Raw genomic sequence first — 23669 nt, forward strand, 5'->3', positions numbered from 1 at the left:
GAAGGTGTGTGTGTGATTGGTCTGGTCTGAGTGTGTGTGTGGTGTGTGTGATTGGTCTGGTCTGAGTGTGTGTGAAGGTGTGTGTGTGAATGGTCTGGTCTGAGTGTGTGTGAAGGTGTGTGTGTGAATGGTCTGGTCTGAGTGTGTGTGAAGGTGTGTGTGTGATTGGTCTGGTCTGAGTGTGTGTGTGGTGTGTGTGTGAATGGTCTGGTCTGAGTGTGTGTGAAGGTGTGTGTGAACGGTCTGGTCTGAGTGTGTGTGTGGTGTGTGTGTGAACAGTCTGGTCTGAGTGTGTGTGAAGGTGTGTGTGTGAATGGTCTGGTCTGAGTGTGTGTGTGGTGTGTGTGAATGGTCTGGTCTGAGTGTGTGTGAAGGTGTGTGTGTGAATGGTCTGGTCTGAGTGTGTGTGAAGGTGTGTGTGTGAACGGTCTGGTCTGAGTGTGTGTGAAGGTGTGTGTGTGAACGGTCTGGTCTGAGTGTGTGTGAAGGTGTGTGTGAACAGTCTGGTCTGAGTGTGTGTGAAGGTGTGTGTGTGAATGGTCTGGTCTGAGTGTGTGTGAAGGTGTGTGTGTGAATGGTCTGGTCTGAGTGTGTGTGAAGGTGTGTGTGTGAATGGTCTGGTCTGAGTGTGAGTGAAGGTGTGTGAATGGTCTGGTCTGAGTGTGTGTGTGGTGTGTGTGTGAATGGTCTGGTCTGAGTGTGTGTGGTGTGTGTGAATGGTCTGGTCTGAGTGTGTGTGAAGGTGTGTGTGATTGGTCTGGTCTGAGTGTGTGTGAAGGTGTGTGTGTGATTGGTCTGGTCTGAGTGTGTGTGGTGTGTGTGTGAACAGTCTGGTCTGAGTGTGTGTGAAGGTGTGTGTGTGAATGGTCTGGTCTGAGTGTGAGTGTGGTGTGTGTGTGAACGGTCTGGTCTGAGTGTGTGTGAAGGTGTGTGTGTGAATGGTCTGGTCTGAGTGTGTGTGAAGGTGTGTGTGTGAATGGTCTGGTCTGAGTGTGTGTGAAGGTGTGTGTGTGATTGGTCTGGTCTGAGTGTGTGTGTGGTGTGTGTGAATGGTCTGGTCTGAGTGTGTGTGAAGGAGTGTGTGAATGGTCTGGTCTGAGTGTGTGTGAAGGTGTGTGTGTGAACAGTCTGGTCTGAGTGTGTGTGAAGGTGTGTGTGATTGGTCTGGTCTGAGTGTGTGTGTGGTGTGTGTGTGAACAGTCTGGTCTGAGTGTGTGTGTGGTGTGTGTGTGAACGGTCTGGTCTGAGTGTGTGTGAAGGTGTGTGTGAACAGTCTGGTCTGAGTGTGTGTGAAGGAGTGTGTGAACAGTCTGGTCTGAGTGTGTGTGAAGGTGTGTGTGTGAACGGTCTGGTCTGAGTGTGAAGGTGTGTGTGATTGGTCTGGTCTGAGTGTGTGTGTGGTGTGTGTGATTGGTCTGGTCTGAGTGTGTGTGAAGGAGTGTGTGATTGGTCTGGTCTGAGTGTGTGTGTGGTGTGTGTGAATGGTCTGGTCTGAGTGTGAGTGTGGTGTGTGTGTGAACGGTCTGGTCTGAGTGTGTGTGAAGGTGTGTGTGTGAACGGTCTGGTCTGAGTGTGTGTGAAGGTGTGTGTGTGAATGGTCTGGTCTGAGTGTGTGTGAAGGTGTGTGTGTGAATGGTCTGCTCTGAGTGTGAGTGTGGTGTGTGTGTGATTGGTCTGGTCTGAGTGTGTGTGAAGGTGTGTGTGTGAATGGTCTGGTCTGAGTGTGTGTGAAGGTGTGTGTGTGAACAGTCTGGTCTGAGTGTGTGTGTGGTGTGTGTGTGAACAGTCTGGTCTGAGTGTGTGTGAAGGAGTGTGTGAATGGTCTGGTCTGAGTGTGTGTGAAAGTGTGTGTGTGAATGGTCTGGTCTGAGTGTGTGTGTGGTGTGTGTGTGAATGGTCTGGTCTGAGTGTGTGTGTGGTGTGTGTGAACAGTCTGCTCTGAGTGTGTGTGAAGGTGTGTGTGAACAGTCTGCTCTGAGTGTGTGTGAAGGTGTGTGTGTGATTGGTCTGGTCTGAGTGTGTGTGTGGTGTGTGTGTGAACGGTCTGGTCTGAGTGTGTGTGAAGGTGTGTGTGTGAATGGTCTGCTCTGTGTGTGAAGGTGTGTGTGATTGGTCTGGTCTGAGTGTGTGTGTGGTGTGTGTGATTGGTCTGGTCTGAGTGTGTGTGTGGTGTGTGTGATTGGTCTGGTCTGTGTGTGTGTGAAGGTGTGTGTGAACAGTCTGGTCTGAGTGTGAGTGAAGGTGTGTGTGATTGGTCTGGTCTGAGTGTGTGTGAAGGAGTGTGTGATTGGTCTGGTCTGAGTGTGTGTGAAGGTGTGTGTGTGAATGGTCTGCTCTGTGTGTGAAGGTGTGTGTGATTGGTCTGGTCTGAGTGTGAGTGTGGTGTGTGTGTGAACGGTCTGGTCTGAGTGTGTGTGAAGGTGAGTGTGTGAACGGTCTGGTCTGAGTGTGTGTGAAGGTGAGTGTGTGAACAGTCTGGTCTGAGTGTGTGTGAAGGTGTGTGTGTGAATGGTCTGGTCTGAGTGTGTGTGAAGGTGTGTGAATGGTCTGCTCTGAGTGTGTGTGAAGGTGTGTGAATGGTCTGCTCTGAGTGTGTGTGAAGGTGTGTGTGTGAATGGACTGGTCTGAGTGTGTGTGAAGGTGTGTGTGAATGGTCTGGTCTGAGTGTGTGTGAAGGTGTGTGTATGAATGGTCTGCTCTGAGTGTGTGTGAAGGTGTGTGTGTGAATGGTCTGGTCTGAGTGTGTGTGAAGGTGTGTGTGTGAATGGTCTGGTCTGAGTGTGTGTGAAGGTGTGTGTGTGATTGGTCTGGTCTGAGTGTGTGTGAAGGTGTGTGTGAACAGTCTGGTCTGAGTGTGTGTGTGGTGTGTGTGTGAATGGTCTGGTCTGAGTGTGTGTGTGGTGTGTGTGTGAATGGTCTGGTCTGAGTGTGTGTGAAGGTGTGTGTGTGAATGGTCTGGTCTGAGTGTGTGTGGTGTGTGTGTGAATGGTCTGGTCTGAGTGTGTGTGTGGTGTGTGTGTGAATGGTCTGGTCTGAGTGTGTGTGTGGTGTGTGAATGGTCTGCTCTGAGTGTGTGTGAAGGAGTGTGTGATTGGTCTGGTCTGAGTGTGTGTGAAGGTGTGTGTGAACAGTCTGGTCTGAGTGTGTGTGTGGTGTGTGTGTGAACAGTCTGGTCTGAGTGTGTGTGAAGGTGTGTGTGTGAATGGTCTGGTCTGAGTGTGTGTGAAGGTGTGTGTGAACAGTCTGGTCTGAGTGTGTGTGTGGTGTGTGTGTGAACAGTCTGGTCTGAGTGTGTGTGAAGGTGTGTGTGTGAATGGTCTGGTCTGAGTGTGTGTGAAGGTGTGTGTGTGATTGGTCTGGTCTGAGTGTGTGTGAAGGTGTGTGTGTGAATGGTCTGGTCTGAGTGTGGTGTGTGTGTGAACGGTCTGCTCTGAGTGTGTGTGAAGGAGTGTGTGATTGGTCTGGTCTGAGTGTGTGTGAAGGTGTGTGTGAACAGTCTGGTCTGAGTGTGTGTGTGGTGTGTGTGTGAACAGTCTGGTCTGAGTGTGTGTGAAGGTGTGTGTGTGAATGGTCTGGTCTGAGTGTGTGTGAAGGTGTGTGTGAACAGTCTGGTCTGAGTGTGTGTGTGGTGTGTGTGTGAACAGTCTGGTCTGAGTGTGTGTGAAGGTGTGTGTGTGAATGGTCTGGTCTGAGTGTGTGTGAAGGTGTGTGTGTGATTGGTCTGGTCTGAGTGTGTGTGAAGGTGTGTGTGTGAATGGTCTGGTCTGAGTGTGTGTGAAGGTGTGTGTGAACAGTCTGGTCTGAGTGTGTGTGAAGGAGTGTGTGAATGGTCTGGTCTGAGTGTGTGTGAAGGTGTGTGTGTGAACGGTCTGGTCTGAGTGTGTGTGTGGTGTGTGTGTGATTGGTCTGGTCTGAGTGTGTGTGAAGGTGTGTGTATGAATGGTCTGCTCTGAGTGTGTGTGAAGGTGTGTGTGTGAATGGTCTGGTCTGAGTGTGTGTGAAGGTGTGTGTGTGAATGGTCTGGTCTGAGTGTGTGTGAAGGTGTGTGTGTGATTGGTCTGGTCTGAGTGTGTGTGAAGGTGTGTGTGAACAGTCTGGTCTGAGTGTGTGTGTGGTGTGTGTGTGAATGGTCTGGTCTGAGTGTGTGTGTGGTGTGTGTGTGAATGGTCTGGTCTGAGTGTGTGTGAAGGTGTGTGTGTGAATGGTCTGGTCTGAGTGTGTGTGGTGTGTGTGTGAATGGTCTGGTCTGAGTGTGTGTGTGGTGTGTGTGTGAATGGTCTGGTCTGAGTGTGTGTGTGGTGTGTGAATGGTCTGCTCTGAGTGTGTGTGAAGGAGTGTGTGATTGGTCTGGTCTGAGTGTGTGTGAAGGTGTGTGTGAACAGTCTGGTCTGAGTGTGTGTGTGGTGTGTGTGTGAACAGTCTGGTCTGAGTGTGTGTGAAGGTGTGTGTGTGAATGGTCTGGTCTGAGTGTGTGTGAAGGTGTGTGTGAACAGTCTGGTCTGAGTGTGTGTGTGGTGTGTGTGTGAACAGTCTGGTCTGAGTGTGTGTGAAGGTGTGTGTGTGAATGGTCTGGTCTGAGTGTGTGTGAAGGTGTGTGTGTGATTGGTCTGGTCTGAGTGTGTGTGAAGGTGTGTGTGTGAATGGTCTGGTCTGAGTGTGGTGTGTGTGTGAACGGTCTGCTCTGAGTGTGTGTGAAGGAGTGTGTGATTGGTCTGGTCTGAGTGTGTGTGAAGGTGTGTGTGAACAGTCTGGTCTGAGTGTGTGTGTGGTGTGTGTGTGAACAGTCTGGTCTGAGTGTGTGTGAAGGTGTGTGTGTGAATGGTCTGGTCTGAGTGTGTGTGAAGGTGTGTGTGAACAGTCTGGTCTGAGTGTGTGTGTGGTGTGTGTGTGAACAGTCTGGTCTGAGTGTGTGTGAAGGTGTGTGTGTGAATGGTCTGGTCTGAGTGTGTGTGAAGGTGTGTGTGTGATTGGTCTGGTCTGAGTGTGTGTGAAGGTGTGTGTGTGAATGGTCTGGTCTGAGTGTGTGTGAAGGTGTGTGTGAACAGTCTGGTCTGAGTGTGTGTGAAGGAGTGTGTGAATGGTCTGGTCTGAGTGTGTGTGAAGGTGTGTGTGTGAACGGTCTGGTCTGAGTGTGTGTGTGGTGTGTGTGTGATTGGTCTGGTCTGAGTGTGTGTGAAGGTGTGTGTATGAATGGTCTGCTCTGAGTGTGTGTGAAGGAGTGTGTGATTGGTCTGGTCTGAGTGTGTGTGAAGGTGTGTGTGAACAGTCTGGTCTGAGTGTGTGTGTGGTGTGTGTGTGAACAGTCTGGTCTGAGTGTGTGTGAAGGTGTGTGTGTGAATGGTCTGGTCTGAGTGTGTGTGAAGGTGTGTGTGAACAGTCTGGTCTGAGTGTGTGTGAAGGTGTGTGTGAACAGTCTGGTCTGAGTGTGTGTGAAGGAGTGTGTGATTGGTCTGGTCTGAGTGTGTGTGAAGGTGTGTGTGTGAATGGTCTGGTCTGAGTGTGTGTGAAGGTGTGTGTGTGATTGGTCTGGTCTGAGTGTGTGTGAAGGTGTGTGTGTGAATGGTCTGGTCTGAGTGTGTGTGTGGTGTGTGTGTGAATGGTCTGGTCTGAGTGTGTGTGTGGTGTGTGTGTGAATGGTCTGGTCTGAGTGTGTGTGAAGGTGTGTGTGAACAGTCTGGTCTGAGTGTGTGTGAAGGAGTGTGTGATTGGTCTGGTCTGAGTGTGAGTGTGGTGTGTGTGTGAACGGTCTGGTCTGAGTGTGTGTGAAGGTGTGTGTGAACGGTCTGGTCTGAGTGTGTGTGAAGGTGTGTGTGTGAATGGACTGGTCTGAGTGTGAGTGTGGTGTGTGTGTGAACGGTCTGGTCTGAGTGTGTGTGAAGGAGTGTGTGAATGGTCTGGTCTGAGTGTGTGTGTGGTGTGTGTGTGAATGGTCTGGTCTGAGTGTGTGTGTGGTGTGTGTGTGAATGGTCTGGTCTGAGTGTGTGTGTGGTGTGTGTGTGAATGGACTGGTCTGAGTGTGTGTGAAGGTGTGTGTGTGATTGGTCTGGTCTGAGTGTGTGTGTGGTGTGTGTGTGAATGGTCTGGTCTGAGTGTGTGTGAAGGTGTGTGTGTGATTGGTCTGGTCTGAGTGTGTGTGAAGGTGTGTGTGAATGGTCTGGTCTGAGTGTGTGTGAAGGTGTGTGTGAACAGTCTGGTCTGAGTGTGTGTGAAGGAGTGTGTGATTGGTCTGGTCTGAGTGTGAGTGTGGTGTGTGTGTGAACGGTCTGGTCTGAGTGTGTGTGAAGGTGTGTGTGTGAATGGTCTGGTCTGAGTGTGTGTGAAGGAGTGTGTGTGAACAGTCTGGTCTGAGTGTGTGTGTGGTGTGTGTGTGAATGGTCTGGTCTGAGTGTGTGTGTGGTGTGTGTGAATGGTCTGGTCTGAGTGTGTGTGAAGGAGTGTGTGTGAACAGTCTGGTCTGAGTGTGTGTGTGGTGTGTGTGTGAATGGTCTGGTCTGAGTGTGTGTGTGGTGTGTGTGTGAATGGTCTGGTCTGAGTGTGTGTGAAGGAGTGTGTGAATGGTCTGGTCTGAGTGTGTGTGGTGTGTGTGTGATTGGTCTGGTCTGAGTGTGTGTGAAGGTGTGTGTGATTGGTCTGGTCTGAGTGTGTGTGAAGGTGTGTGTGTGAATGGTCTGGTCTGAGTGTGTGTGTGGTGTGTGTGTGATTGGTCTGGTCTGAGTGTGTGTGAAGGTGTGTGTATGAATGGTCTGCTCTGAGTGTGTGTGAAGGTGTGTGTGTGAATGGACTGGTCTGAGTGTGTGTGAAGGTGTGTGTGATTGGTCTGCTCTGAGTGTGTGTGAAGGTGTGTGAATGGTCTGCTCTGAGTGTGTGTGAAGGTGTGTGTGTGATTGGTCTGGTCTGAGTGTGTGTGAAGGTGTGTGTGTGAATGGTCTGGTCTGAGTGTGTGTGAAGGTGTGTGTGTGAACGGTCTGGTCTGAGTGTGTGTGAAGGTGTGTGTGTGAACGGTCTGGTCTGAGTGTGTGTGAAGGTGTGTGTGTGAACGGTCTGGTCTGAGTGTGTGTGAAGGTGTGTGTGTGAACGGTCTGGTCTGAGTGTGTGTGAAGGTGTGTGTGTGAATGGTCTGGTCTGAGTGTGTGTGAAGGTGTGTGTGTGAATGGTCTGGTCTGAGTGTGTGTGGTGTGTGTGTGAATGGTCTGGTCTGAGTGTGTGTGGTGTGTGTGTGAATGGTCTGGTCTGAGTGTGTGTGTGGTGTGTGTGTGATTGGTCTGGTCTGAGTGTGTGTGGTGTGTGTGTGATTGGTCTGGTCTGAGTGTGTGTGAAGGTGTGTGTATGAATGGTCTGCTCTGAGTGTGTGTGAAGGTGTGTGTGTGAATGGACTGGTCTGAGTGTGAGTGTGGTGTGTGTGTGAATGGTCTGGTCTGAGTGTGTGTGAAGGTGTGTGTGATTGGTCTGGTCTGAGTGTGTGTGAAGGAGTGTGTGATTGGTCTGGTCTGAGTGTGAGTGTGGTGTGTGTGTGAACAGTCTGGTCTGAGTGTGTGTGTGGTGTGTGTGTGAATGGTCTGGTCTGAGTGTGTGTGAAGGTGTGTGTGTGAATGGTCTGGTCTGAGTGTGTGTGAAGGAGTGTGTGATTGGTCTGGTCTGAATGTGAGTGTGGTGTGTGTGTGATTGGTCTGGTCTGAGTGTGTGTGAAGGAGTGTGTGATTGGTCTGGTCTGAGTGTGAGTGTGGTGTGTGTGTGAATGGTCTGCTCTGAGTGTGTGTGAAGGTGTGTGTGAACGGTCTGGTCTGAGTGTGTGTGAAGGTGTGTGTGTGAATGGACTGGTCTGAGTGTGAGTGTGGTGTGTGTGTGAACGGTCTGGTCTGAGTGTGTGTGAAGGTGTGTGTGTGAACGGTCTGGTCTGAGTGTGTGTGTGGTGTGTGTGTGAATGGTCTGGTCTGAGTGTGTGTGGTGTGTGTGAATGGTCTGGTCTGAGTGTGTGTGAAGGAGTGTGTGAACAGTCTGGTCTGAGTGTGTGTGAAGGTGTGTGTGAATGGTCTGGTCTGAGTGTGTGTGAAGGTGTGTGTGTGATTGGTCTGGTCTGAGTGTGTGTGAAGGTGTGTGTGAATGGTCTGGTCTGAGTGTGTGTGAAGGTGTGTGTGTGAATGGTCTGGTCTGAGTGTGTGTGAAGGAGTGTGTGATTGGTCTGGTCTGAGTGTGTGTGAAGGTGTGTGTCTGCCGTGTGATCTCACTGCTCTTTATCGCCTTTCCAGCTCTGGTTCTGACCTGGTCATCCCTCCCATCCTGAAAGCGCCTGCATGGAAAGAATCCGACACCGGGGGCCTCTCCCAGCCCTGCCCTCGAACCCGCTGCTGCCTCTGGACTGGCTTCCCACTCCACCATCCCACCCGGTTTTCCCAGACCCGGCACCTCTGTGTCTTCTCGCTCTCACTGGGACCGGACTCTGGGTCACAGTACCGAGCCCTTGCGGGCCTCGCCAACACGCCTCCGAAGAGTCGAGCCGATCCAGATGTCTCCGCTGGTGTTCCTGGCGGAGCGGCTGCTTCCTGAGGAGCAGGTTGCAGGGCTCGAGATCGGTGACATCACTGACCCCGGCTGCTGACCTCTGACCTCTGACCTCTGACCCCTTGTTCTGCTCAAAGGCGAGGGGGCAGAAAGGCAGGAGGGGGATAGCAGCATCAGGCAGGGGGCATTTCCGTCTGGATGAAAAACCACCGACACTGCTTCCCTGGAAATCTCACGTCTAGAATCTCCATGCTTCCAGCACGCAGGAAGGACTAATTATGTGAAACTGATCTCTAATTGAAAGAACTCAGCTGGAGCAACAGAGGACACTGAACTTCTGAGTGCGACAGTACGGGCGGAACCAGGACCAGGAATTTCAGCCCATCTGAACCTGACCAGCAGAAGGACACAAGCAAGTTTGGGATGGGCTTTGAGATGGTGAGATGGAGGGCTGGTTTGGTTTAGGCTGAGGGAGTCCAAATGGATCTGGGCAGTCCCCTGTGTAGAGAGCAGTCTCACTGTCCCCACACTGTGGCAGGGCTGCAATGACCAGGGGCTGCCACTAGATGGCCTGAAGCACTAGGTATGTGAATACAGTATGTGCTTGTTTTTCTACAGCTGTGGGCTGTAGCTGTTCAGTGGGAATGTGGGGACTTACACACAGGTGCTATTTGTATAAAAGGGTATGTCACTGAGAGGGAGAGGAGAGGGGTTCAGGTCTATTCTTAGCGTAGCTACTGACAAAGCTTGGAAAGACAAAGCCGAGCTGCCCGAAACATGGATGCTTTATGGGACTTTTTCACCTCTGGCTCATTTCATCCCCCCTCTCTCGGCCCTGGCACCCGTGTGAATGAGTGTGTTAGTCTCACGGGCGGCCTCTCAGGGCAACGACGAGAAGCTCTAATGAGCAGACCGTTTCCGTTTTTAAAGATACGGACGTCAGTTTTAAATGGAAAGGCCACACAGCAAACAATTTCACATGCCACTCGTTTCAGTCTGCTGCACATGTGTCACAATAGTTACACTGTGTCTGCAGGAGGCTGTGACTGTAGTAGAGACCCTTCTGAGTAAGGCCCACAGTAGAGTAGAGTTCCTTCTGAGTAAGGCTTAATGCAGATTGCAGTGGCTTCTGAGTAAGGTACACACTAGAGTAGAGTACCTTCTGAGTAAGGCTTAATGCAGATTATAGTACCTTCCGAGTAAGGCCCACAGTAAATACCTTCTGAGTAAGGCTTAATGCAGATTATAGTACCTTCCGAGTAAGGCCCACAGTAAATACCTTCTGAGTAAGGCTTAATGCAGATTATAGTACCTTCCGAGTAAGGCCCACAGTAAATACCTTCTGAGTAAGGCTTAATGCAGATTACAGTGGCTCAGAGTAGATAACCTTCTGATTTAGGCTCACAGTAGAGTAGAGTATCCATTGAGTAGTCCTCTCAGTATAAGTAAAGAACATAAAACATTCATAGTGAATGAGAGGAGCTGTCAGCTCACCCGGTCCCTTTGGTAGTTAGTATTTAATTCCACACTCCCACCACCCTTTGTGTAAAGGAGTGCCTCCTGTTCTTAGTTTTAGAAACTTCAATGTAGTTTCCACTTGTGCCCTATGGATCGAGTCGGGAATCTCAGACTTTGTTAATGCGAGGGTCTCATCCAGAGCAAATCCCACCTGTGTCCATACAGCACCAGCTGGAAGTGAAGATGGCCTGTCAGTGCACACCTGTGTAAGAGTCAATAACAATAAGAGTCCCTGGGAAGAGACTCCCAGGGATACAAAACAGAGTGTGTGTAGGTGTGGATGAGTGTGTGAGAGAGGGTCTGTGAGTGTGTGTAGGTGTGGGTGAGTCTGTGAGAGAGGGTGTGTGAGTGTGTGTAGGTGTGGGTGAGTCTGTGAGAGAGGGTGTGTGAGTGTGTGTAGGTGTGGATGAGTGTGTGAGAGAGGGTGTGTGAGTGTGTGTAGGTGTGGGTGAGTCTGTGAGAGAGGGTGTGTGAGTGTGTGTAGGTGTGGGTGAGTCTGTGAGAGAGGGTGTGTGAGTGTGTGTAGGTGTGGGTGAGTGTGTGAGAGAGGGTGTGTGAGTGTGTGTAGGTGTGGATGAGTGTGTGAGAGAGGGTGTGTGAGTGTGTGTAGGTGTGGGTGAGTCTGTGAGAGAGGGTGTGTGAGTGTGTGTAGGTGTGGGTGAGTGTGTGAGAGAGGGTGTGTGAGTGTGTGTAGGTGTGTGAGAATGTGTGAGAGAGGGTGTGTGAGTGTGTGTAGGTGTGTGAGAATGTGTGAGAGAGGGTGTGTGAGTGTGTGTAGGTGTGGGTGAGTCTGTGAGAGAGGGTGTGTGAGTGTGTGTGAGTAGGTGTGGCTGTGAGAGTGTGTGTGTGAGAGAGTGCGAGTGTGAGTGTTTGTGAGTGTGTGTGAGTAGGTGTGGCTGTGAGAATTTGTGTGAGTGTGTTTGTGGGTGTGAATGAGTGTGTCTGAGTGTGTGTGAGTAGGTCTGGGTGTGAGAGTTTGTGAGAACGTGAGAGTTGGTGTGTTTGAGTGTGTGTGAGTAGGTGTGGCTGTGAGAGTGTGTGTGTGAGAGAGGGTGTGTGAGTGTGTGTAGGTGTGTGAGTGTGTGTGAGAGGGTCTGTGAGTGTGTGTAGGTGTGGGTGAGTCTGTGACAGAGGGTGTGTGAGTGTGTGTAGGTGTGGGTGAGTCTGTGAGAGAGGGTGTGTGAGTGTGTGTAGGTGTGTGAGAATGTGTGAGAGAGGGTGTGTGAGTGTGTGTAGGTGTGTGAGAATGTGTGAGAGAGGGTGTGTGAGTGTGTGTAGGTGTGGGTGAGTGTGTGTGTGAGAGAGAGTGAGAGTGAGTGTGTGTGAGTAGGTCTGGGTGTGAGAGTGTGTGTGTGAGAGAGTGCGAGTGTGAGTGTGAGTGTGTGTGAGTAGGTCTGGGTGTGAGAGTTTGTGAGAACGTGAGAGTTGGTGTGTTTGAGTGTGAGTGAGTAGGTGTGGCTGTGAGAGAGTGCGAGTGTGAGTGTTTGTGAGTGTGTGTGAGAGAGTGTCCTTTAATTGTTTTCTCCTCGTCAGGCTGCTTTAGAAGAGAACCTCCAGACCAGACAATGAAGACTCAGGCAGACTGCCTTTGCATATATAATTGTGTACAGTGAAGAAATGATTTTGTTAAAGTGATATTTTCATCATCTGCATTAATTCATGGTGCATTAATTCTTTATTTTGCAAAGCAAAACAATTTAAGCATGCATATTTACTTTACCTTAAAGTGTAAAAAGACATGATTGCTCAGAAAGTTGGGTTTGATGACTTGATTGTTGCAAAGATATTGATAGCCAATAGAAAATAATAAAAAAAAATAAAAATAATTGCGTACACTTATATAGCGCTTTTCTGAACACTCCACTCAAAGCGCTTTACAGGTAATGGGACTCCCCTCCACCACCAGCAATGTGCAGCCCCACCTGGATGATGCGACAGATATATATACAGTACATATGATAACTATTAGGTGTGCTTTACATTACATTTGTAATATTTATCTGATATTTATATTTACTGTTTGTGTGATATGATATAAAGGTATGGTACCTATCAGATGGGATATATCCGTCTGCGGTGATATCTCTGTGATATACATACAGTATGCCTGATATGACGTACAGGTATGATATCTATCAGCTGTGAAAGGTGTGTGATTTACACCTAGAGAAAGTGACGGCTCACTCCTCACACCCTCCTGATGCTGTGAGTACTGTCACGCGGAGGGGTAGGGATGCTGTGCTGTGTGGCTCCAGGGTGACGAGGCAGGTGATCTGAGGGGGGAGCTGAGTCTGATCATCTCTGGGGGAGGGTGGGGAGACACCGCTGGGCGGAGAAACTTGTTACAATGTTCTTGCTTATTTTGGTGACTGTTCTGATGTTCTTTGTTCAAACCAGAATACAAATTTGATCAAAAATGAGACGTGATCGCGTCGTCCTTTTCTCTTTTTCCCCAGCCTGTATTAGCACGTTCGCCAATTTAAAGAAAAAGCATAAATCAAAGCCAAAGGTGGTCCCCTTCAGCCCAGGTGGGCCCAGGTGGGCCCGGCGTGTCCCTGTGTCTGTTGCTCACGGAAGCCGACCCCTACAGTGACTTCCTCCACAGCCTGGCACCCTGGGGGAGAGAGGGGTGGAGGTCACTGACAGCACTGAGGCCTGGTCATGTGTTAGACTCGGGTTCTCCAAGCTCCCCTGACCTGACTGATCAAAGCCACACCAGCTAGAAGGACATACACAGCTCATCACTGAGGCTGCAGGTCTCGGAGGACTTTCCAGCAGGACAGTCGTCTTCAGTGTGTCCAGTGTGGAACAGCTTTACAGTGGTGTTCGGCGTGTCCATTGTGGAACAGCTGTAGAGTGGTGTTCAGCGTGTCCATTGTGGAACAGCTGTAGAGTGGTGTTCAGCGTGTCCAGTGTGGAACAGCTGTAGAGTGGTGTTCAGCGTGTCCAGTGTATAACAGCAGTACAGTGGTCTTCAGTGTGTCCAGTGTGTAACATCGGTACAGTGGTGTCCAGTGTGTCCAGTGTGCAACAGCTGTACAGTGGTGTTCAGTGTGTATAGTGCATAACAGCGATACAGTGGTCTTCAGTGTGGCCAGTGTGTAACAGCGATACAGTGGTGTGCAGTGTGGCCAGTGTGTGTCAGAGGTACAGTGGTGTCCAGTGTGTACAGTGTGTAACAGCAGTACAGCGGTGTTCAGTGTGTCTCAGCGGTACAGTGGTGTTCAGTGTGTCCAGTGTGTATAGTGTGTAAAAGCGATACAGTGGTCTTCAGTGTGCCCAGTGTGTCTCAGTGGTACAGAGGTGTCCAGTGTGTCTCAGCGGTACAGTGGTGTTCAGTGTGTACAGTACCTGCAGGACGTTGATAAGGCAACAGTACATCAGGCTCTTACACAGCATCAAAATGAAGGACAGTTTGGTCACGTTCAGAGTTGGCCAGATGAAGTTTTCTGGAAACACACAGATCACAGTGATTTGTCATCAGCACCATCACCTTAATACTCTTCTTATTATTAAAGTTAACATCCATCCAATTTCTAATCGCTGCTTCTAATTCGAGGTTGTTATGGAGCTGGGAACCTATCCCAGCAAGCAACGGTTGCAAGCCGGGACACTCTCTGGACAGGATGTCAGTCCATTATAAGGCACACACACAAACACAAACACACAGACACACTCTCATGTGAAACAGGGCCAATTTTCCCAGAAGCCAATTGACCCACCAGTATGTCTTTGGACTGTGGGAGAAAACCCGAAGGGAGAACATACAAACTCCACACAGACAGCACCCAAGGACTTGAACTCAGACCTTAGCACTGCAAGGCAGCCATTGTGCTGCCACTATTATTATCAGTAGCAGTGTCAGAAGCAGGATCACCAATAGCAGTAGAAGCAGTAGCAGTGTCAGTAGCAGTAGCAGCAGCATAAGCAGTGTCAGTGTCAGTAGTGGAAGCAGAAGAAGTTGTAGCAGTAGCAGCAGTAGGAGTTGCAGTAGTACTAGCAGTAGCAGCAGTAGCAGTGTCAGTAGCAGTAGAAGTTGTAACAGTAGCAGTAGCAGTGTCAGTAGCAGTAGAAGTTGTAACAGTAGCAGTAGTGTAGTGTCAGTAGCAGCAGTAGCACTAGCAGTAGGAGCAGTGTCAGTAGCAGTAGAAGTTGTAACAGTAGCAGTAGCAGTAGTGTAGTGTCAGTAGCAGCAGTAGCACTAGCAGTAGGAGCAGTGTCAGTAGCAGTTGAAGTTGTAGCAGTGTCAGTGTCAGTAGCAGTTCAAGTACAAGTAGGAGTAGCAGTACGGGTACGGGTAACAGCAGTTCGAGTACAAGTGGCAGTAGCAGTACGGGTAACAGTTCGAGTACAAGTGGCAGTAGCAGTATGAGTAGAAGTAGCAGTATGAGTAACAGTACGAGTCGTAGTAGGAGTAGCAGTGTCAGTGTCAGTAGCAGTAGAAGTTGTAGCAGCAGCAGTAGCAGTAGCAGTGTCAGTAGCAGTAGAAGTTGTAACAGTAGCAGTAGTGTAGTGTCAGTAGCAGCAGTAGCACTAGCAGTAGGAGCAGTGTCAGTAGCAGTAGAAGTTGTAGCAGTGTCAGTGTCAGTAGCAGTAGGAGTAGTAGCAGTTTGAGTACAAGTAGGAGTAGCAGTACGGGTACGGGTAACAGCAGGTCGAGTACCAGTGGCAGTAGCAGTACGGGTAACAGTTCGAGTACAAGTGGCAGTAGCAGTATGAGTAGAAGTAGCAGTATGAGTAACAGTACGAGTCGTAGTAGGAGTAGCAGTGTCAGTGTCAGTAGCAGTAGAAGTTGTAGCAGCAGCAGTAGCAGTGTCAGTAGCAGTAGCAGTGTCAGTAGCAGTAGAAGTTGTAACAGCAGTAGCAGTGTCAGTAGCAGTAGAAGTTGTAGAAGTAGCAGTGTCAGTAGCAGTAGAAGTTGTAGCAGAAGCAGTGTCAGTGTCAGTAGCAGTACGAGTAGCAGTAGCAGTTCGAGTACGGGTAGCAGTACGGGTAACAGTTCGAGTACAAGTGCCAGTAGCAGTACGAGTAGAAGTAGCAGTATGAGTAACAGTACGAGTCGTAGTAGGAGTAGCAGTGTCAGTGTCAGTAGCAGTAGAAGTTGTAGCAGCAGTAGCAGTGTCAGTAGCAGTAGCAGTAGAAGTTGTAGCAGTAGCAGAAACAGTGTCAGTGTCAGTGTCAGTGTCAGTGACGGTAAAGGTAACGGTAGAAGCTGTAGCAGCAGTAGCAGTGTCAGTAGCAGTAGCAGTATCGATTGTGACTATGGCCTGCACCCACCTGGGGCTGTGATGCTCCTGACAACAGGCTGGCTGAGGCTCCTGTGCTGGACTTCACAGGAGAACGTCCCGCCCCTCAGCCACACCTTCTCTGGCACCGTCAGTCTGGCAGTGGTGGAGAACAGCCTCGCTCTCCCACCTGCTGCATTTCTGATTGGCTCTGCCAGGTGAGTCCCCTTGTCAATCACCTTCCCCACGCAAACACAGACACAAAGACAGGTCACACATGACAGAAGGCCACTCAGCCCATCCAGCCTGTTTGATAATTAGTAACTATTTGATCTGAGGATCACTTCCAGCTGGTCATTGACAGAAGTCCGGGTATCAGCTGGACAGCTGGTTACACACGCCCACCAGCCTTTGTGTAAAGAAATGCCTCCATTTCCAACTGGAGGATCTCATCCAGCTGTGTCTTGAAATAATCCAGGGCATCAGCTTCAACAACTTGTGTGAGACAAGCTGACATTTACTGGAATCAGTTTACTATAATAATAAAGAAGGTGCTCCTAAGCACAAACCAATGCCTTTATTTATTGTTGTTATAGCACAAAACGCCCAGCAGGTGGCACTGCAGCAGCACTTTCGCTAGCATCACAGTAAATGAAACATTCACTAAAAGAATGACACTGGTGGAACAGGAATGGCAGGAACAGAGCACCACAGCCAGACCCTGGCAGTGCCCCCCGCACACAGAGATGGGCAGCAGCATTGGCACCCTGTTGCCTGGCTGGGTCGGGTCATGAAGCTGAGTAAGACTGGGCCTGGACAGTCCTGGGTTTGGGCACCTCAAGGCAAAGTCAGGTTTGCTGCTGTAACCAGTGCTGGCCGACCAGCAGGTGGCGCTCTTCCAGCCGTGTTGTGCGGTCTCTCCATCACTAGAGGGCGCTGGTGAGCCAGCAGCACAGGGGCCTAGCGGACAGAAGACTCTCGCTGGCTCCTGTGTGTTCTGTGAGGCACGAGGCCTCCGCAGCTGCCTCTGTCCTGCCCGTTAACCACAGAGAACCGGCCAGGCTAACAGCGGAGAATTCACCCAGCCCTACACATAGCCCCTACATGAATAAACCCTCTTACACCCTCAGTTCTGCAAACTGAGCTGGGAGCATGGGCGATGCACGTTCTGCAGTAGCGCCAGAACCTTTGAAAATCACCCTGTTAACATCACACAGGTCTGCAAAGGAACAGGTGAAGGTTTATTGGCCACTGAAAAGAAACGCAGCAGTTTGGCTGCAGAGCCCCCTGCGGGTGGGAGAGAGAGAGGAAAGATGGCAGCTGATAAAGCAGGGAGAAGGAAAGGCGGGAGTGGAGAGGAGGCGGGGGGGCAGGAGAGACGCAGAGTGGGCACTCAGGGGGTGTGAAGTCGAAACCTGCAGATGAACAGATGGAAACAGGTCTCTTGTTGAGAGAAGGGGGAAGCTGTGATCCTCCTCTTCACTCCCAGCTTCTTTGGGCAGAACATCCTGAAAATTATCCTGAAACTGGGATCACACCTCACACCACCTGAGTGACCCTGAAACTGGGATCACACTTCACACCACCTGAGGGATCCTGACACTCGGACTGATCACCTGAGTGATCCTGAAACTGGGATCGCACTTCACACCACCTGAGTGATCCTGACACTCGAACTGATCACCTGAGTGATCCTGACACTCGAACTGATCACCTGAGTGATCCTGAAACTGGGATCGCACTTAACACCACCTGAGTGATCCTGAAACTGGGATCGCACTTCACACCACCTGAGTGATCCTGACACTCGAACTGATCACCTGAGGGATCCCGAAACTGGAATCACACTTCACACCACCCGAGTGATCCTGGAACTCGAACTGATCACCTGAGTGATCCTGAAACTGGGATCGCACTTCACACCACCTGAGTGATCCTGGAACTCGGACTGATCACCTGAGTGATCCTGAAACTGGGATCGCACTTAACACCACCTGAGTGATCCTGGAACTCGGACTGATCACCTGAGTGATCCTGAAACTGGGATCGCACTTCACACCACCTGAGTGATCCTGGAACTCGGACTGATCACCTGAGTGATCCTGAAACTGGGATCGCACTTCACACCACCTGAGGGATCCCGAAACTGGGATCGCACTTCACACCACCTGAGGGATCTCGAAACTGGGATCGCACTTCACACCACCTGAGTGATCCTGAAACTGGGATCGCACTTCACACCACCTGAGGGATCTCGAAACTGGGATCGCACTTCACACCACCTGAGTGATCCTGAAACTGGGATCGCACTTCACACCACCTGAGTGATCCTGACACTCGAACTGATCACCTGAGTGATCCTGAAACTGGGATCGCACTTAACACCACCTGAGTGATCCTGACACTCGAACTGATCACCTGAGTGATCCTGAAACTGGGATCGCACTTAACACCACCTGAGGGATCTCGAAACTGGGATCGCACTTCACACCACCTGAGTGATCCTGAAACTGGGATCGCACTTCACACCACCTGAGTGATCCTGACACTCGAACTGATCACCTGAGTGATCCTGAAACTGGGATCGCACTTAACACCACCTGAGTGATCCTGAAACTGGGATCGCACTTCACACCACCTGAGTGATCCTGAAACTGGGATCGCACTTCACACCACCTGAGTGATCCTGACACTCGAACTGATCACCTGAGGGATCCCGAAACTGGAATCACACTTCACACCACCCGAGTGATCCTGGAACTCGAACTGATCACCTGAGTGATCCTGAAACTGGGATCGCACTTCACACCACCTGAGTGATCCTGAAACTGGGATCGCACTTCACACCACCTGAGGGATCTCGAAACTGGGATCGCACTTCACACCACCTGAGTGATCCTGAAACTGGGATCGCACTTCACACCACCTGAGTGATCCTGACACTCGAACTGATCACCTGAGTGATCCTGAAACTGGGATCGCACTTAACACCACCTGAGTGATCCTGACACTCGAACTGATCACCTGAGTGATCCTGAAACTGGGATCGCACTTAACACCACCTGAGGGATCTCGAAACTGGGATCGCACTTCACACCACCTGAGTGATCCTGAAACTGGGATCGCACTTCACACCACCTGAGTGATCCTGACACTCGAACTGATCACCTGAGTGATCCTGAAACTGGGATCGCACTTAACACCACCTGAGTGATCCTGACACTCGAACTGATCACCTGAGTGATCCTGAAACTGGGATCGCACTTAACACCACCTGAGTGATCCTGAAACTGGGATCGCACTTCACACCACCTGAGTGATCCTGAAACTGGGATCGCACTTCACACCACCTGAGTGATCCTGACACTCGAACTGATCACCTGAGGGATCCCGAAACTGGAATCACACTTCACACCACCCGAGTGATCCTGGAACTCGAACTGATCACCTGAGTGATCCTGAAACTGGGATCGCACTTCACACCACCTGAGTGATCCTGGAACTCGGACTGATCACCTGAGTGATCCTGAAACTGGGATCGCACTTAACACCACCTGAGTGATCCTGGAACTCGGACTGATCACCTGAGTGATCCTGAAACTGGGATCGCACTTCACACCACCTGAGTGATCCTGGAACTCGGACTGATCACCTGAGTGATCCTGAAACTGGGATCGCACTTCACACCACCTGAGGGATCCCGAAACTGGGATCGCACTTCACACCACCTGAGGGATCTCGAAACTGGGATCGCACTTCACACCACCTGAGTGATCCTGAAACTGGGATCGCACTTCACACCACCTGAGGGATCCCGAAACTGGGATCGCACTTCACACCACCTGAGTGATCCTGAAACTGGGATCGCACTTCACACCACCTGAGGGATCCCAAAACTGGGATCACACTTCACACCACGCGAGTGATCCTGGAACTGGGATCACACTTCACACCACGCGAGTGATCCTGGAACTCGAACTGATCACCTGAGTGATCCTGAAACTGGGATCGCACTTCACACCACCTGAGTGATCCAGGAACTCGGACTGATCACCTGAGTGATCCTGAAACTGGGATCGCACTTCACACCACCTGAGGGATCCCGAAACTGGGATCGCACTTCACACCACCTGAGGGATCTCGAAACTGGGATCACACTTCACACCACGCGAGTGATCCTGGAACTGGGATCGCACTTCACACCACCTGAGGGATCCAGGAACTCGGACTGATCACCTGAGTGTCGATACTGCTGGTTTTCCTCTCTCCCTCATACCTAGAGAAGGCTCCACAGCCGAAACCTTGTCTCTTTTCTTTTCCTTTCAGCAGGGAATAAACCTTCACCTGTTCCTTTGCAGCCTACGGATCCTGACGCAGCTCCCTGCTGGATCTTCACCACACAGGTCCGTGCCAGGAGACCGACTTCACTAACCTCACCGGCGGCGGCGGCGGCGGCAGGGATCCAGCGGCTGCTCGTACCCTTGACCGCCAGCCCTGTGACAGCAGCCAGGGGCGGGATCCGAGCCCAGAGCCGGCCGCAGGTGAACCCCGCACTGCTGCGCGGCCGGCACCCTACCTTGCTGCCGATCCTCCACACCACGCCGATGGCCTCTGGGTAGAAGTCCGTAACGATGCAGACCAGGGTGAGACGCTGCCGGTCCCGCAGCTCCCGGCAGGAGGGCGGCAGGAGAGACACCGAGGGGGCGCTGTCCTCTCCCTCTGCAGCCGGGGGGGGGACAGGAGGACAGGAGGCAGTCAGGGCGCGGAGACAGGCAGGAGACGGGTTCGAAACTGCGCTTCCTCAGTGTGTACTTTCCTGATTAACCGATCCACTGAACTGGCAGTTACCCCGTCAGAGCTGTCTGGACTGCTCAGGATTGCTTGTAATCATCTTCATCCTCATCATCGGAACTGTCTATTCCCTGCTCCGAAACATGTGGGAGCTTTAACCCTGGATTAGTCCCGCCCCTGAACGCAGTGCGCTCGCTGTTGGCTCCTAGGTTTCAGATTCACCGTCCCGAGGACACAGACACGAGTGGAAATTACACTGTAGCCTACATCAGTACTGCTGGTCCTCAGGCTCCGGACACCGGTTGTTCGTATGTTTCAGATTCACCGTCCCGATGACGGCCGAGACACAGACACGAGTGGAAATTACATTGTAGCCTACACTCTTATAAATTGCATCAGTACTGCTGGTCCTCAGGCTCCGGACACAGGTCATTGAAAACACACAGATGTATGTGTCAGCTCCTTTCACACACGTACAGCTCATTTTATTGTGGCTGGTTCATTTTTAAGACAACGGGTGTTGACGTTAAAGCGGGTTTCAAAGCCTCGCCCGAGCGCCTGGACTGTCCGGGTGCGAACGCGTCAGTGACCCGGGACCGCTGGGGAGACGCGCCGGCTGAGTCAGTCGTGGGCGACAGGACGGGGCTGGAGGCGGGCTCGATTGGGTTTCTGGTAAAGTAGTATAAAATACGAGCGCGTATCCCACCCGTAAAATGCAGTACACGCCATTCTTCATCAAGACACGCGGGACTCCGCGACTCAGTCACGCTTGTAAACCTGAGTGTTTTTCCCAGAGAAGTCGGAGTTTTAGTTATAGAACTTCACGCAAATGTTAAGAATATAAATATATATTGAAAGAGTTAGTTTCTAACACCGGTCCCGCAGATCTTTAGCTGGTTCAGTCCGAATCTCATCAGTCTCCTTCATTGGGAAAGAGAGAGAGGTGTTTATTTGCCTTATGTGCAGTACAGGCGCGGGCACTGGGGTTCTACTCGCGCTGTCCTCTCTGGACAGCAGACAACGCCGAGGTACAGAAACACGGGCTTGAAGTATTTCGTTCATGAAGTAATTAGCTTGTGAAGTACGCGAATAGCTCGTTTAGTCGGGCGAACTCTGGCCCTGCGGGGCTGAAGAGTCTTCAGTTTTTTCTCTCTCATTAACTCAACACTAACAAACAAGTTGATCAACTCCTCCCGGTTCACGGATAAGACTCCGAATATGAGATGTATATATGACAGGTATGAATATTAAATAAACCTTAGTCTGTGTATATTCTCAACACAATACATTCGTGAGTGTGGGTGTTTTACTATATTTATTCTTTCCTTTACATTCCTAAGAAAACAGAGGGTGGTGTTCAGTTCCATATCTACTATTGTTTTACGGTATTTTTCACAATATGTCAAATCGTAAACATGTCAAATTCATGTAAATATTAAGTTGATCGTTATGAACGCAGTTTTCGTCTGGAGGATTGTCGATCGGTTGTGACGAAATCTCCCGCGGAATGAATAATGGAATCGTAAACGCGCCATCTGAGCCGAGACCTTCCTCAGAAGCGCAGATGACCGTTTAACTGGGAAATAAAACCAGGAATCTGTCTGTTTACAGCGGTCTCGGACAATGTTTCTTTTCAGAGAAACATACATTTAATTACAATGGACAATCTGATTATAAATTCAGCTACATCTAGTCCAAATAATAATAATAATAATAATAATAATAATAATAATAATAATAATAATAATAATATTGTTGTTGTTGTTGTTGTGCTTTTACATGTAAAGAGATTCGATTGTGCTCAGCTACACAAGACGTTAATATCAAATCCCTCACTTGACAGAGAGCAGGACAGGGGTGTTTACATTATACAATAAGCGTTTAATTTCAGCTCATCTCAATTCACAAATTATTTTTGCAGTCCACTTTCACAGGGGTACTCCGGATTTCTGGTTAGTAAAGCATGTTTCAGTCCAGCCCTGGTTTTTGAAGCTGACATTCCACTCCATTCGAGTAGGTGACGATTAGCGTCCTGCTCTGGTTGTTGGGATGATGTATGTTTTTAACTTTTTAAATGGGTATTTTTCCTAGCAATACAGAGGCGCTAACTGATGTTACAGCTTCTGATAAGGAAACAGTCGATGTGTTCGGAGCAGCGAGTCTGCTCCGGAGTACGGCGTATCTACTCTCTGAAAGACGTCATCGATTTCTCTAAACTTGTGGGTCATCCCCCTTTCGGCCACGCGCCGGGGTGGGTGACCCCTGATTTGACCCCACGCGGTCAGGGGCGCGGGTGCAGTGAGGGGTCGGACAGGAGAAACTCACCTGTGACGATCAGACGTGTGCCGCTTCCGAAGTAGGCAGGACACGGTGAGTCGCGCGGGGAACCCGGTAGCACAGAAACTGCCTCCGTGGGCTTCCACGCGGAACGACAACCCGCCCGCGCTTCCCACCCGTGCAAAAACCATCCCCAAAGTGGGAAATCGTCCTGTTTTTAGCTGAAACGTCCCCACGTGTCGCCGGGAACAGAAGGCGGAGACCCCGCAAGGGATATTTCACTTTTTGGTAGTTTTTGACACTCGAGACTTATTGTAAAGCGCGATATCGCTGTGCTGCGCTGTTGACACGCTAGGAAGCCGTGTTACAAAAACTGGGACGCGTTGCGGGTCCATGAAAATAATATTAAAACCCTCAGTTGTAAAAAAATTCCGCGATTCCTGGAGAGCGTTGGAGCAGGACACCCGCTTGAGGAAACATTAAAAGAATATTGACCCACCAACCAAGACACTCGAGTCTACAGTCGTATTTTGTACAACCCGCATATCAAAAGACTGACGCGCCTTTTAGTGCAGAAAAGCGTCAAGATGTCTTTAAAATCGAACATCTGGGGCTCTCTCTCCCTTGTTTGTCTGAGGATAGCAGCGAAGGCTGGTGTTCAGCCGGGCTGTGTTTGTGTTCTCCGACCCGAACGGGGAGAAAACCGGACCGGGCCGATATTGCACGGCGGGCGAGTTGAAGTGAGTCACCGTGCTCCCCCCATAACCCACCGTGCTACAGCTCGTGACAAAAACGCCCGTGTGTCTGGCGCGGGCGCGGGAGAGCTCCGGCGGCGACAGGACACGAGTCCGGGTCTCTCCGCGTGTCTCTGTGTGCGGCGGCGATCCGGACAGCTCGGCGCGGAGGCGCCAGGCGGGTCTGACGAGCTCCCGGACCGCAGGGAAGCGCCTGTTCGACTGCGCCTCTCTGCGGGGGTGCTATCCAGCTCAGTCTCCCCCGGAGACCTGTACCCCCCTCTGTAGCGCACGCCCTCATGCGAGCTGTAAACCTCCCCAGCTTGTATGATGACATAGGCGGCTCCCGCCGGCATGTTTGTGCCTTGGCTTGTTAGGATGTGGATAACAAAAAGGAGCCTGTTGCGTTGTTCGCGTGTGTTTATGTCGATTTTCTTTCTCGGTGTATCTCATGCGTTTGCTAGAACAACTGTTAAAAAGTACCGTCACGTAAAGGCAAATCTAAGGCAGGGGAGCCCGAAAGAGCGCACACTAAGGCTCTGCGCGCCTTTTATGCTTATGTGTCACTTGTAAATCGTTTTATATGTGGAGGCTGAGAAAACCAAACTGTCGTAACATGTCGGGA

General features: G+C 50.6%; 1 protein-coding gene across 1 annotated transcript; it reads right to left on the reverse strand.

The window, feature by feature from the left end:
- Positions 1–11673: 11673 nt before the first annotated feature.
- LOC148657000 (uncharacterized) lies at positions 11674–23400 on the reverse strand. Its single transcript, XM_088644408.1, has 6 exons — positions 23081–23400; positions 22359–22525; positions 19819–19961; positions 15295–15481; positions 13369–13466; positions 11674–12631 (listed from the first exon to the last, which is right to left on the reverse strand). The coding sequence occupies exons 1-6, from the start codon at positions 23398–23400 to the stop codon at positions 12602–12604; spliced, it is 945 nt and encodes a 314-aa protein (XP_088500534.1). The 3' UTR covers positions 11674–12601.
- Between the last annotated feature and the right edge of the window lie 269 nt (positions 23401–23669).

This window comes from Lepisosteus platostomus, chromosome 8 (genome assembly GCF_059453375.1).
Source record: "Lepisosteus platostomus isolate fLepPlt1 chromosome 8, fLepPlt1.hap1, whole genome shotgun sequence".
NCBI lineage: Eukaryota > Metazoa > Chordata > Actinopteri > Semionotiformes > Lepisosteidae > Lepisosteus > Lepisosteus platostomus.

Excerpts from the sequence above, each read along its gene's own strand:
- LOC148657000 (XM_088644408.1), bottom strand. The coding sequence starts at position 23,400 with ATGCCGGCGGGAGCCGCCTATGTCATCATACAAGCTGGGGAGGTTTAC. Across the intron at positions 22,526-23,080 it reads TTGTCACGAGCTGTAGCACG|ACAGGACGATTTCCCACTTT; the intron begins GTGGGTTATGGG and ends TTTCAGCTAAAA. Across the intron at positions 19,962-22,358 it reads CACACGTCTGATCGTCACAG|AGGGAGAGGACAGCGCCCCC; the intron begins GTGAGTTTCTCC and ends CCCCGGCTGCAG.